At 44.4% G+C, this 15,165-nt stretch overlaps 1 protein-coding gene across 1 annotated transcript in view; it reads right to left on the reverse strand.

The window, feature by feature from the left end:
- MYO3B (myosin IIIB) overlaps positions 1 to 15,165 on the reverse strand; it is a 2,253,613-nt gene that overhangs the window by 2,057,451 nt on the left and 180,997 nt on the right. The window contains exons 4-5 of the mRNA XM_085645333.1: positions 1,003 to 1,107; positions 623 to 722 (exon numbers count right to left, since the gene is read on the reverse strand). Coding sequence (XP_085501459.1) covers positions 623 to 722; positions 1,003 to 1,107 — 205 coding nt within the window. The remainder of the gene's footprint in view (positions 1 to 622; positions 723 to 1,002; positions 1,108 to 15,165) is intronic.

Raw genomic sequence — 15,165 nt, forward strand, 5'->3', positions numbered from 1 at the left:
GGAACAGACTGTTTTTTAACATTAATCCCAGAAGAAATGTGGCTATGGTGACGACCTGGGCAGCCTTTGCACAGTCAGTGCCTTCCTGGCTGTGCTGCTCTTTTATTTCCACCCCCTGTTTCTCTTTTCGACTTATTCAGCCTTATGTCCACAACAATAATCACAAATTAAATGGATCTGTTAGTTCTCGGACCCACAGGACCACTTTACCTTCTGCTCAGAGGGAATAGATGTGCTTCAGGCCATTAAAGCAATTTGAGAGGAAAGGCGGCTTCCCTTTGATATGCAAACGAGGGGATAGAATATTGAGATGGAAATGAGACAAATGCCTTTAGATATGGCATGCTTAGTCAAAGGCAAAACTGTTTGTAAATAACATGCCTCTTTTGCACGTTTCTTTTAAAAGGGAAGACAGACTTGAAGGGGAATTTGAAAAAGAGGCATTTGTGAAAAACCCGAAATAGATTATCTGACAGAAAGTCCTAGGGCTTCCATCTGCTAAACCAAAAATACACCAATCTTCCTGCAGGGAACATTGATGCGACTGTGGCGCTGCAAAGGAAATTGACGCCCTGGGCTAAACTACGCGCGTCAAGATTATAAATGGCAAGCGCTTCATTACCAAAGTCAACGAGCTTGACTCCTCCTTCTGTTGTCAGAAGAATGTTGTTCCCCTTGACGTCACGATGAATGATTCTGTTATTGTGCAAATGCTGAAGGCCCTGGAAGCCAAAATGAGAGGGAAAAAAAAATCAATACAAATAAAATTGCAATCCTTTATTCAAAAATAATTACTTGACTATTAAGGAGCCTAATGAAGGCAATCTGCAGTTGCGCTGTGGAAACATCTGTCTGCGATACGCTGGGCCTGATCCGCCCATGCTGCGCGAACAGCAGGCCCTCTATTCTTTAGCGCTACCACCGCCTATTATAAGCACACAATGCGTACAATGGGCCAAGTGCACCCTCTGCTGTCATTATCAGTCTGATGAGCATGCTTACCAAGAGGGCACCATACAAGATGTAGGAAATTATGGCTTCATCCAACCGTTGCGCGCTCTTCAGCATGCTTTTGACAAGATCGGTGACAGACCCTCCATTGCAGAGCTGTAGCGGGGCGGGGGAGAGGTAGGACAGAGATACAAAAAACAGAAATCATCAGGCTTGTTCTGCATCACAAATGTCCATTCTTTAAAGACATTGATGGTCTGAGCTATTAAGAGATGGTAATATTAACATGTGTTAGCTAGTAGCACAAGCACATATAGAGCTTGCTCCCTTCTGAAAATATGGATGGGTGGGCACTCCTGTTTTTTGCAACCTGAAATGGCTTCTTGGTTTAGGAAAACTTTATTGTGTTTAGACATTTTTGGATACTGTTAAAACACTTCTTTGAAATGATCTTAGCAGAGAAAATTATGCTAGTTTTGTGGTGAGAAAATGCTCCATACTTTGTAGTTTATTTTTTGATGCCAGATGAATCCAATGCAATGTCGCTGCTCTGTTGTATATCTCATGCATTATGCATTACCGTGATTTGCAAATGTTCATGCCAGGGTGCATCACAAATTCACAATACAATATAATCAAGAACAGTATCGTTGGTTTCATATGATATGCACAAAATGTCATCATGCATGGGGAAAGAAGTGTATTCCTCTATTTAGAACCGAGCATATGCCTTTCGTTCCCTGAACCAGTGCCTTCTCATGACAACAATGGCAGCAAACACAAAGACAAGATTGATGCACTCGATAACCGGAAGGCAACAAATTACAGTCATTTCAAACCTTCACTCCATCAATGCTATTGCTGGCAGGCAATATAAAGCAGACAGCAGCCATATCTCACCAGTCTGGCTCGATTTCAGGCACCGCCAGAAACTGAGATGAAACATTTTGATCCACAATAGCACTGCTTCCTCTGAGCACGGTCCATTCGTGGACCCACATGACTCAGATGCAGACGCAAAAAGTTAAAATTTGAACCATTTAGTAATATGTTCTTCTGACACACCACTCATTAGTTTACAGTCCAGGACCTCTTGGTCAGCCCTGTGCCCTGACCAGTAGCTTACATAAAGGTTAAAAGGAGAAATAAACCCATTCCCTCTGAGTCATTTTGGAGAGTGACCAGAACACCTTTATTGCTGAACTAGAGTGTGGGAATTACGGGCATCTTTGAATTCGGATTCACTCTCAGGCTGCAGTCTCAGCTTAGAATATAGACTTCATGGGACAAAATACATTTTGAAAAATCAAATTTTTCTTCACTGTAAAAATCTTTAAGGTTTACATTTTTTTAGAATTTCATTTTTCAATGCAACATCAACTGTGGTCTCTCCAAATCCTACTTACTAAAGCCAACATTTTCTCTGTGGTAGCGGCACACCAAACCCTACATGTTTAAACGGGAGACAGTAGCAGCACCTCAAAGAAGGGAATGCCCCTGGATGTCTTGTGTGCACGTAGGTGGCATTTAGTTGCCTGCAAGAAGGGCGTCCTGATATTATGATGAAGAGACATCATAGATGCACTTGATTTAATAGGAGTAAAAGAGGTAATCAAAAAATGGATTACAGAAAGTGGATCTGACCTACGCTGTTAATGCTTGTTTCAAGGTCAGTCGCTTGAGCAATCAATCCCTGCTTCAAAGTCAACTGCTGGAAGAGTCCAATCCTTGGTTCAAAGTCAACTGCTAGAAGAACCAATCCTTTGTTCAAGGTTACATTTGGGGACAACCAATCGTTGCTTCACGGTTAACTGCTTGACCAACCAATCCTTGCTCAAGGTTGACCCATGAAATGCTTAATCCTTGATTCAGTTCCACTTTTAGAACAGACAATCATCTTTGCCTGCCATTTAACTTTCAAACAACCAATACTCACTTCAAATGTGATTTTTGGAACAAGCAATTCTTGCCTCAATATTAATCCCATGCAGTTGCTGAACAGCACTTGTGATTGTGCCTCTTAAAAGACAATCCCACAGACCTCACTGCAAACATGTAACACTATCTACAGTAGGAGAAACTAAATACTGGACACAGCCAAGGCCAAAATTATTTTTAATGTAAATGGTATTAAGTCAATGGCGCCAGTCTGGCTACACGTCAATCTGAAAAACAATGGTGCGGAAAGATAAACATATTTGTCTCTAAGGGTGTATCGTCTTCCCCAGTCTCTACGCCACAGGCATTAAAGTTAGAACAGGAAATATGCATCGTAGCACATGACATATTGAGAAAATAGAGTGTGAATGCACATTTCGAGGTCACAGCAAAGACATAGTTATCCCATACGTACGATTTATCGGTGTCAGTTATTTGATGTACCAACTATCACCCCATTTTCAGCACACCACTGCCGGAGGAGCGGAGTCAAACCTGGAGTAATGCTGAAAAAACTTTCACAGACTTAGGGGGTCATTGCTCCCCGACAAACTGCAAGTCTTACTGGGTGCAGAAACGCACCCAGTAAAACCTAACCGGTTTTGATAGAAGCAAAATGTGTGAGATGAAGGGGCTGAATTTGTGGAAAATAAACGTGACTGGACCTGAATGTTTCCCTAATTCTGAGCCGTCATTATGGCCCGCAGTGGGGATGGAGGCACAAACCAGAACCAGTGTGTGCGGCCTCGGTATATCCACCTACAATTACAGAACAGATATATATTTTCTATTAAGAACTCTCAATGCACATCACATGCACTGGGACAGGCACAGTTAAAAATTGACGAGTTTCCACAACCTTTGCATGATAGATTTAATATTATTTATAGATTTTACATTTTGTTCCAGAGACCACCATGCTTCAAATGAATTGTGTTAATCAAAACTATTAAACGACAGAGTTAGCCTGCAGCACTGGCATTCTTTCCTGACAATCACAACAGTGTTTCTAGTGGTGCTGCGTTTGATAGCTTGTACCTTGGGAAATGTATTATCTTTATTGCCTCGGGCAAAAGGGGGTTGTTGGCAACCTAAGCATGTGCATGGAGGTTATAAGAACATTGAGTGCCTCCCTGTGTTTCTCCAGAAATCCTACAACGACAGAATTGAAGGACTATTTTAAGAGAGACTGAAACACAATGGAAGGTAGCGACATAAAATGCAATTTTATTTTACAAGTTAACAAAATGAGAAGCCTCGGAAACAAAGGTCAGGCCTTTAGTTAATAAATTCCCGCCATTGCAAGCCGCACGGAGGCAGAACTAGTATATTTTAAAAACTACTAAAGCGGATCGCAAAGAATGCGTTTGGTTGGAGAGTAATTAACTTGGTCCAGCACATTTTGTTCTGGCTTTGTTTATCGAATTTTTGTCTTTTGCCTTGTTACCTTTTTTGTCATTGACTTTATTGTCCATTTGCGGAAGCCGAGGCTTCAAATTTACACTGTACTCGAGGACAGGCACTGGGCCATGTGCTGTGTGTTGACTATTTATGTCAGTCCCTTCCTGATGCTCAGCCTTTATCAGCGCAGTCACAGACAGCCTGAGATTTGTTGCCGAGCGCCCTTTATTTTTCTCACTGGATCTTCTGTTGACATAAAATCCCCATCTGACCTTCCCATAATTCGTTTTTAAATTATAGCTCGATGCAAACGGAACAAGCATTGGCAAAGCCAAAAAGGCTGTTCTTGCCAAGCTGGGCCAATCGTTATTTTTTGTTGCACACATATGCCATAAAATAAAAAAGAAGAAAGAAAGGGAAAAAATATGCTCTTAAACATGGTGGCCAAATGCTTGCAAAAGAAAATGTCCATATAATTAAAAATAAACAATGCATATAGTTTTGATGTAGCTGCGCGGATACTTCCCAGCAGGCAGGTGTACTTTGAATAAGTAGATAACCCCTTGTAGTTTTAATGCACAAAGGGAAATAGGATTCTTACAGCTGAAAAGAAAATATGCTATTAGTTATGCTTTATTGTTACCTAAAGTCATAGTTTAAACACGCAAGGATGAAAAAAAATATAAAACATATAGAATGGTACGAAAAAGGCATTGGCAATAAAAAGTATTGCCCCCTTGCACTAAAGTGCACTTCTTTTAAGGCAGATGTGCATGTGCTCCGGGAAAAAACTGTTCAAGAGAGCTAGTGGGTGACCCTTTGCCCTCATGCTGTGTTGTGGTGAGCAGAAGACAAATGTGACGGCAGTTCACATGCCAAAGGAAGAAGAGGCATGCCCAATACCACAATATGGGCAGATACGTTCCAGGACATGACCCAGAAACAGGCCTTCTACACTGCCTGGCACTAAATAGTTTGTCAATATGTGCACGAGACAGAAAGTCAACTGACCTGCAACCACCCCACAACCCACTAAGCAGTAGTTGAGTGAGATGCTTTTCAGGCAGTGATCAATTCTATGAGACACAACAGGGATTATTAGTGGAAGCCAAACCCTCCTTCATAATAGAAAGACACACTCAAGAACACTAGGAAGCAATGGATATATTTCAAACATGTATTTAACATCAAAATCATATCCTAGTGTACACAATTTGTGCCCTAACTAAGCTAAAAACAAAGAGAATAGTAGCTGCAATGTTATGAGACGTGCGAACAAAAAAGAATATTGTTAAATATTGACTATGTACTTTTGTATCAACCCCACCCTCACATCTTTGGTTTACTAATCTAAACTCAGCACCAAAACTCACGTTTCAAAAATCGTTCACATCACTATACCTGCTTTGAACAATGTGGCTACTGTTCAGTATAACAGCATTGTCTGCTATTCTCATCTGTAGGCAGCAAGCGAAGACTAAATGCACCTCACGTTAGCCTTTAGCAAAAGTAGGTGATGGGATTCTGCATGGCCTGTCCAAGCGCCGGATTACGAGTTTGGCGGTCCTGGAGCGGCCGCCAGCCAAATTACGAGTAATCTCATGGTCAGGTCCTTTGGCGTTCTCATGGTGTTGCCTATTAAAAAGGCACTGCAATGGGAAAGCCAAAGCCTTTTCCTGCAGAGCATGAACTGTAAAGTCCATGCATGCAGGAACTGGTGTGCATGCATACAGGGGGGCACAACATGTGCCACCCTGCATGCACACCATGGCCCTAAGGCAACTGAGGGCCCTGTAGGGCCCCTTTGTATCCTCTCTGCCAAAGTTTTCATGGCAGGCTCACCGCCAGGAAAAACATGGCAGAGAGGAAACTCGTAATATGCTTGGCGGCGCCGCAGCGGCATACCAAGCATACTGCAGCCTCAAGACTGCTGCAACACCACCAGAGATCTCTGATCCCTGGTGGGTGCAGCGGTCCCATGGTGGTCCAACCACCCAATTTGTAATGGGGGGTCGAACTGCCGGTGCAGCAGTGCCTGCACCGCCATCCGGTCCATCGGACAGGCATAGTCATAATTAGGCCCCAAGTCTCCTTGCCAGGCTAACCCATTGCATTCTGTTCTTAACTTATGTAACAGTATCTGATCATTGTTGAATCTTTTTGAATGAACAATTAGCAGAAAAAGGCATTGGTGCCCTTTCACTTGTTTTCCTTGTATAAAAAGTGATTTTTATTGCATAATAATAAACAGGAAACGGGATTATCAACTTCTACAAAACTGTGTTAATTACCCAAAAAACAATTATTTAGAGAATGAGTTTAATTCAGATTACATACTGTGAATATATTCAAGCAGACTTAATTATCATGTTGCAATAATAATAATAATAATAATATTGGAGCTTATAGAGCGCGACAGCTACCCCAAACAGGGGTGTCCCGGCGCTGACAGTAGAGGGAGCTAGATAGCCATAAAAAGGTGAGAAGACCGGCCTCCAAAAAGAAAACCAATTAACCTGATCTAAAGAGCCAAGTTTTCAGGGCTTTCCGAAAACAGGGTTCTGAAATTGCCAGCCGTAGATGGCTAGGTAGATGGTTCCAAAGTGAGGCCGTGTTGACCGTGAAGGATCTACCACCCCGCCGTGATTTTCTAAACCGGGAGGAGTGGAGTAAGTTGAGCGAGTTGGAACGTAGTGATCGCTCCTGCTTGTAGGGACATAATCTGTCCTTCAGATAGCGTGGGCAGTTTCCATGCAAGGCCCTGTAGGCCAGGGTCAGGGCCTTAAAGATAATTCTTTTTTCCACCGGTAGCCAATGGAGCAGTCGGAGGTGCGGAGAGACATGATGTCGGAAAGGAATCCGGCGGACCAGTTTCGCAGCCGCATTCTGAACCAACTGCAGGCGTTGGGTAGCATATTTAGGTAGGCCCAGGTAGAGGCCATTTGCATAGTCCAGTCTGGATGTGACTGTGGCATGGACAATTATTTTCCTACAGTCTTCCGGGAGGAGGTGCAAAAATTTCCGTACGTTTTTTAGATTTCTAAAGCAGGTAGCGGAAACCTTCTGAATTTGAGCCAGGAGAGAGAGATCCGGCTCTCATCTTACACCCAAATTACGAATGCAATTGGCTGGGGGGGGGGAGGCGGACCCATCTCCTCCGGCCACCATAAAACCGCATCGGGGATACAGCCCGCACCGAAGAACATAACTTCGGTCTTTCCTGCGTTAAGCTTTAATTTGTTGGTGTTCATCCAAATGACTATATCACGCAGGCAGTCTTTGAAGTTTTTGAAAGCCTCAACAGACTGCTCCTTAAAAGAAAAGAACAGCTGGGTGTCATCTGCGTAGGAGATCGCCTTCACACCCCAGTTGTTGATTAATGAGAAGAGCGGGGCCAGATAGAGATTAAAAAGTAATGGACTCAGGGCAGAGCCCTGAGGAACTCCACACCACAGCGGAAGTGGTGGAGACTCAAATGGCCTGAGGGCGACCTTCTGCGTGCGGCCACTCAAGAAGGAAGACACCCAGGCCAGCGCCTTTCCATCAAATCCAGCACCCTGTAAACTCTTGACCAGAATGGAGTGGTCCACCATGTCAAAAGCCGCTGACAGATCCAGGAGCACAAGTAAAGAGGAGGCTCCTGAATCCAGCGACCATCTTATTGCAATAAATAATGACATTGAAAACAAGTCTTCTATATTTGGCACATATTTAAATAATCAACATATGCAACTGAAAATAGGTAGACATCTTAAAGGGAAATCATAATCATAACAGGGCGTGAATCATGAACTGCATTTTGGTGTACGGAAAACAGAATTTCAGAGGTACTATATACTTAGTATAAAATACAGTTCACAAACCTATGGGTGGAGATATCCATCTCCACCTCGCCTATCTTTTCTTCAAGGAGATCTCTGCATAGTGGCAGAGATCTCCACACAAGTAGGTATATATTTTTGTAGTAAATGTGGGCGGGACTAGGGGGAAGAGTAGGAAAATGGGGAATAATAAAACAAAACAGGTGGGATTAAAGAAAATTATGAAGGGATTTAGGGAGAGACATGCAAATGTACCTTCTGAAGAGTATGAAAATTGTAATTCACAAAATACAATGCACTTCTACATTTACTACAGCCCCAACAGTGTAAAATGGAAAACAGACTTTACCAAGTAAGCATTACAACGTAATGCCTATACCACACATTGCCTTTATCACGCATGTTTTTATCAAGCATATGCCTTCACCACACAGGCCTTTACAACAAGATGGTAAGTATATATAAGGTAAGTGTGTGTGTGCATATATATTACTGGGGGTCACCAGTAGGTAGTTATATTTAGTACCTAGTTCCCATAGGAAGAGCGTTTTTTGTTTCGATAATAACTTTGATGCAGTTTGATAAATCATCACGAAATTTTCAAAACTAGTATGCGCCAGAGTTCAGCTGCTGTGTGGAATGTTTCAGGGTGATTCGTCAAGGGGCCAAGAAAAAGGGGGGGGGGGTACTTAAAAACGCAATTTCCCTATGCAATTTCCCATAGGGATTTTGAACATGACTACAGCCCTAACCGCTGAACGGAATTAGATCAAATTTGGCAGAAAGCTAGCTCTTGCTCCAGAAAGAACCCTTTTTGTAATTTGGTGCAAATCTGTTCAGTAGTTTCAGATTTATTAAAGGAAAAATAAATATAGGTATCTAGGGATGCAAATCTGACAGATCTCATGGTGAGATTTGACTGGCTGCCAAAACTTCAACCAGGAAGTGTTAGCAGCCATCTTGGGACTCAGGACTAATCCCCTGTCCCAAAACAAAAAAAGTAAAAAAATAAATAAAAGGCAACAGGGTAGGAATACCCTGGCCCTCTACACTTGGGGAAACTCGCCAGGGCCCAAACATATACATATATGTGAAAATCGCAATGGATCTGTGAATCTCAGCAAGATAAAAAAAGAAAAAGAGTGGTCTCCCGCACTTGTTTAAACCTCCGCCCCAGGTGGGCAAGGTCCAGATGGGCAAACGAAAATAAGTATATTTGGGAGGGGGCACACACGGCTCCCATGACCAATTTCAGTCCCGGGGACTGCCACATCCTCAGGGCCAAGTTAATGTAAATTACGGGGGAGGAGGGCTGCATGGCCCCCCTGTTTACAGCCTGGTGACTACACCTCCCCAGGGCAAGACCTGTGTTTGCAAGGGGAGGGGGGACAGGTGGACCTCCCTCCCAGGTTCTTTTTGACCCCGGGGACCACCACCTACCTGGGCCCAGGCCATAATTACAGGGGGAGAGGGGCCGTGCGGTCCCCTCCTGGGCTATTTTCGGCCCAGGGACTATCACCGCCTCCCTGGGGCAGCCCATGCAATTTGAATGGAGGCGGCCATGGCTCCCCTCCTGGAGCCATTATTGGCTCGACTCCCTATGTCCCGAGGTGCCCACCCTCAGGACATAGTTGTTTGCTTTCGCTTGGTGGGAGGTTTTACAGCTCCCACCAAGCGAGAGCAAACAGTAAATCTGCTCCCAGTGCGCAGGAGCAGGAAAACTGCTCCCACCGGCTGGGAGCGGACTTTTCATCTGCTTCCCTGGCCCACTGTCAAGTGGGCAGGAAAACAGATGAAACAATTGCTCCAGTATGCATGGAGCTGCATTTTCCTATGCTCCTTGTGTGCAGGAGCAATGCCGGCAGCAGCTAGAGTTAGAGAGCAGGCAGACCCCGCAGGGGCATTTAGGCTTCCCCTACGGCCCCAACAAAGCACACTGGGTCCCCTGGGTGGGGCCAGGGCACCCACCATGAAGTGGGTGGTCCTTGGGGTTCCAAGGGCCAAAATTGGCCTGAGGAGGGGGGTGACGTGGTCCCCCTCCCCTTTTACTAACTGACCATGACCTGGAGGATGGGGTACCTGGGGCTGAAATCAGCCTGGGGATGGATATTTTGAAGCCCCCCTCCCCTTGCAGTAATTGGCCAGGCCCCGGGTGATGGTGTCCCCAGGGCAAAAATTGGCTCAGGGAGGGAGGCAGCATGGCACCCCTCCCCTTTTAGAAATTGGCCAAGCACTGGGGGATGGGATATCCAGGGCCGAAATTGGCCTGGGGAGGGGTGGCGCGTGGCCCTCCACCCCTTGCAGTAATTGGCCCAGGGAGAGGGACCGTCCTGCCCCTTTAATAATTGGCTGGGCCATGGGAAATGGGGTTCCCGGACTGTAATTGGCCCGGGTTGCCTGAAATAGGTGGGTTGGCTGAGACTGGGGAAGGATGCCTTGGGGCCCCCCTCCCCTTGCAATAATTGGCCGAACCCTCGGCGATGGGGTCCTCTTGGCAAAAATCAGCTCAGGAAGGGAGGAAGCATGGCGCCCCTCCCCTTTTACATATTAGCCAGGCCCTGGGGATGGGATATCCAGGGCAAAAATCGTCCCAGGGATGAGGGCCTCATAGCCCCCCTCCCCTTGCAATTATTGACCAGGCCTCAGGGGATAGAGTCCCCAGGGCTGAAACTGGCCCAGGCTGAAGATAAATCCAGCAAAATGTAAATTTATGACTAAGGCTGGGCACAGTGCTACGCTCTGGCCGTGGAGTGTGCGTAGCTGTGCCTACTTCGTGATCCACGAAGTAGGGCAGGCAGGCTACGTACACCCACGGCAGAGCGAGTTGCCCGCCTCCCTCCCGCCCGCTTTTAAAATGCAGTAAGAATGATCCTAAACTTTTAAAAAACAAGCTTAAAGTAATTTAAATAACTTACCTGAGCTGCGGCGTCCCAGGGCTCCCTCTTCCTTCTCTCGCCGACTTCTGCCTCACAAATGGGCATGCGGGGGCCCCCGGCGCATGCGCATTTGTCGCAACTAATGCGCATGCGCGGGCGGCCGCGCATGCATAGAGGGGGCGCCCCTGGAACAAGTACAATTCTTTGATTACCTTGGCGTAAGGCTGGCTGATAACATGTCTTGGGCCCCACAGATGGGGAAAAGCAGAACTACCCTGATCCAAAGGGTGTTAGCCATGAGAAAGAAATACAAGGCGACTTCCAGTGGAGCTGTAATGCCGGCCCTTGAGGTATACGGGGCCAGAGCGGTAGCAGAGGTATTTATGGTGCTGTAATCTGGGATTCTGCCAATGCTTCCATTCTTACTTGCATGGTAATTTATTTGGTCACTTTTTAACTTGCCAGTAAGCACTCCTATCTTACCTTTGTGACTTGACTTAGCATTAAAGCAAATTGACCAGGTGGTATTATTAAAACTCCTGATATACTGGGTGCAGATGGAGGAGCACTGGTATTCCCCTATCCAAATGTCAAAAGGCACTCTCACAAAAGTGTAGCGAGCCCACTGGGATTTTCTTCTGGAAAAAATGAGGCAAAGACCAAAATCTGGGGAGTACCACTGAGAAATTCCTTACCCACAAATGCTTCTTTAGTTGTTTAGGATAAGGGTGTACATCTCTCTTGGATAATACCGTTTCTGCAATGTGTTTTGCTTTAACACTTATGTTTTGTCTTAAGTATAGGAAAGAAAGTATTTTTATATAGTTGGTTGCAAATTGATGATTTTAATTTGACAATTGTCATTAATGTGTGTTTTTCTTTATATCACAGGAGGAAAGCAAGGGGCCTACTCTTTGGTTTAGATGTGTCAACATAGTCCCCTGCCCTTTTCTTCAACATCACGTCATCATGGTGGAGGGCACTGTACAGATAAGAGACATTTTTCCCTAAATGAAAATATATTTCTTGAATATTTTTTGGTATCAAGTATTATTTTGGTTAAAATCACATTTTTCTTTTTTCATAGTGCCAATGAGATGTAATATAATAATGTGGAGCACACAGCTGGTGTAATTTCTGATCGCAATTAGAGAAAATGTACAGGGAAACAGAATATGCTGAGTTAGGATGATATCACGTATGGTAATTGAGCACTATGCTGTTAATATGCTTAGCATTATGTGAACATTCTTAGATCAGTTTATTGAGTCTAGTGATGCCTTTACATCATAGTCACAAGACACTATGTCGTACATGCAGAATTGCTATAGAGACAAAGATGTTATGTCAAGCAACATAAATCTGAATACGGGGCTACCATCTGATTGGCAATTGGTACTATACCAACTAGAAGAGGCATATAACACACAATATGACACTATGTCACCTATAAGGAGGTGAACCTTATCAGTACAATAATACCCATACCCCCTACACACGGTCACTGTGCGAAAAATGCGAAGACGCTCAAATGTAGGGGTTGAGCTGCGAAACGCTTCTTTGAGTAATTACTGCGTTAGAGCAAATACTCAGAATTGTGCCAAGTGGCAGAGATATATAAATGTATGAATACAGTGGGTTCATAAATATTTGTTTCTATTTGTTTCTATTTTACACATGTATGAAACAAGAACATATAGTGTTGACATGAAGTTTAAACTATTAACATTGCTATGCATTTCCTGTCACTCCAACATGGATGCCATTTGTACAGACAGATGGGAAGGAACAACATTCTTGTCCCCTTTCCATTTCTTATTCCCTGTATGTAACGTGCGATTGGTAAAGAATCCGGTGTGTGATCAAGATTGTGGAGCAGACGAAATGCAAACAATCTGCTGGAAGATATATCCCCTGAGTGAGCCAGTAGGTAGTTATAGTTAGGATGTAGTTTCCATAGGAAGAGCATTTTTTCATTTGTCAATAACTGTGGCATTGTTTGACGAATCCTCGCAAAACTTTCAAAACAAATTCATCAGTCACTTCAGCTGCTGTCTTGAAAATTTTGGGGTGATATGTTGAGCGGGGGTTGACAGAAAGGGGGCAGGTCCCAAAACACTTTTTTTCCAAGTTATCCCTAGGATAATTTAGACATGGCTACAGCTCGAACTGCTGAATTACACCAAATTTGGCAGAAAGATAGCTCTTGGTCCAGAAAGCACCCTTTTTGTTAAATGGTGTTAATCAGTTGAGTAGCTGCTGAGAAATGTAAAGATTTCTCAGGCATACGACTGAGGCCGCAGGCAGTGGATCCGCTACTCTGCCTGATCTAGTGCCTGAGATCTGATTGGCTGCCAGCACTTCAAACCAGGAAGTTTTGGCAACCATCTTGTGACTCAGTTGAACAGAATCACAAGAAAAAAGATTTAAAAAAAATAAAATGGGCCTGGGTAGAAACACCCTGACCCCGTAGGCCTCTTGGGGAGGTCCCACAGGGACCTTCCAGGTCTAAAAAAGCATAGCAAAAAAAAATTGGCGGGAGTCGTGTTGGATTTGCAACTCCCACAAAATGAAACTAAAAGTGGGGGCTCCACCACTTTGTTTAATTTAGGCCCCCGGGTGGGCCAGGTCCAAGAGGCAATTGAAAATAATGATGGGGGAGCATGCCAGGGCCTCCACAGCCCCAGGGAACGTCACTTCCCTGGGGCTGAAGACAAGAGAAATGTGGGGGCCTTGAGGACTCCCCCTGCCCCGGGAACTACCACCTCTTTAGGGGCTGCCTTTGCAGAGTGGTGGAGAAAGGGGGCGCGGCATCCGAAGACCTCTTAGCAATCCTGCTGTGTTGGGACTTACTGAAGGTAACAGGAGGGGTAGTTGGCCCCAAGGACATCCTTGGAGGCTGACTACCCCTCCTGTTATCTCCAATAAGTCCCACACAGCGGGATTGCTAAGAGGTCTTCGGATGCCGCGCCCCCTTTTTCCACCACTCTGCAAAGGCAGCTCAAGGTGCACTACTGGTTTGGAGATTAAGTCCACTTTACTCCTGAGGGACCTTGGGGGCCAAGAAGCCCTCTTTGTACCTCCTGTAAGTCCTTTGCAGCGGGATTCCTGAGAGCTGGTCGGAGGCCCAGCCCCCTTCCTCCAACACTCTGTAAAGGAGACTACTAGTTAAAAAACTTTAGGACTTCCCTGATAAAAACAAAGGTTACAGGGATGCTATGGTTAGGAATTAGCATTTGAAAAGCCTTAGAAATTCACTGAAAAAAACAAAGGTTACAGGGATGTTATAGCTAGGAAATGGAATTTAAAAAAACCATAGAAAATCACTGAAAAAAACAAAGGTTACAGAGACGTTATAGGTAGGCTAACATTTCACTAGTACAAAACCAGAGAAATTCAGCTGTTATAGTTAGTGAGCTAATTATAACTCGCGCCCCCGCAATGCATTGCTTAATACCTCACATATTAAATCACTCATGACATGGTCAGTGACATTACTGATGACATCGCTGATGGCATCTCAAATGACTTCACTGATGACATCATCATCCAGAAAATCGAGCAGTTGGGGAGTATGTACACCAAGAGCAGGTTACCAAGATTTATCAGAGGCACTGTACCCTTTCCATGAGATGAGGTATTCAATATTCACCTTCAAAATCTCAAATCAAGTTACCCTTACCACAAGCTGAGGCTCTCCTTGAACTTGAACCACTGGGAGAGGCCTGATTCTCTGATATACTACAGCTGGCTTTATTTTAGGTACATGAAAACAGGATGTACCTTCCATTTGTCAGGAATGTAGACTTTTACAGGTGCAGAGCCCACTAACTCTCGAATGGCCAATTTACCCACAAAAAGAGGTGCACACTTGGAATGGGACCCAGGGACGTTCAGTTAGGCCATGGATAACCAAAGATTGTTTCCTTTTTTATAATTGTGGGTGGGATGTTGATGATGATCTGCACATCATTTATATGCAGCATTAGCCTTTAACAGATTTCAAATTGCTGTTTTATGGAGAGTGGAATTGGGCTGTAATAATGACTGCACTGAAGAGACATTAACTAATGCAAATGTTGAAAGCCACACACAAGGATGATAACCATATGTGCAAAAGAAGGGTCAGAAATCTAAAGAGCTGTACACAGAATGATGATATGCAAATTCAGCAATTG

The sequence above is a fragment of the Triturus cristatus genome, chromosome 3_1, assembly GCF_964204655.1.
Source record: "Triturus cristatus chromosome 3_1, aTriCri1.1, whole genome shotgun sequence".
Classification (NCBI taxonomy): domain Eukaryota; kingdom Metazoa; phylum Chordata; class Amphibia; order Caudata; family Salamandridae; genus Triturus; species Triturus cristatus.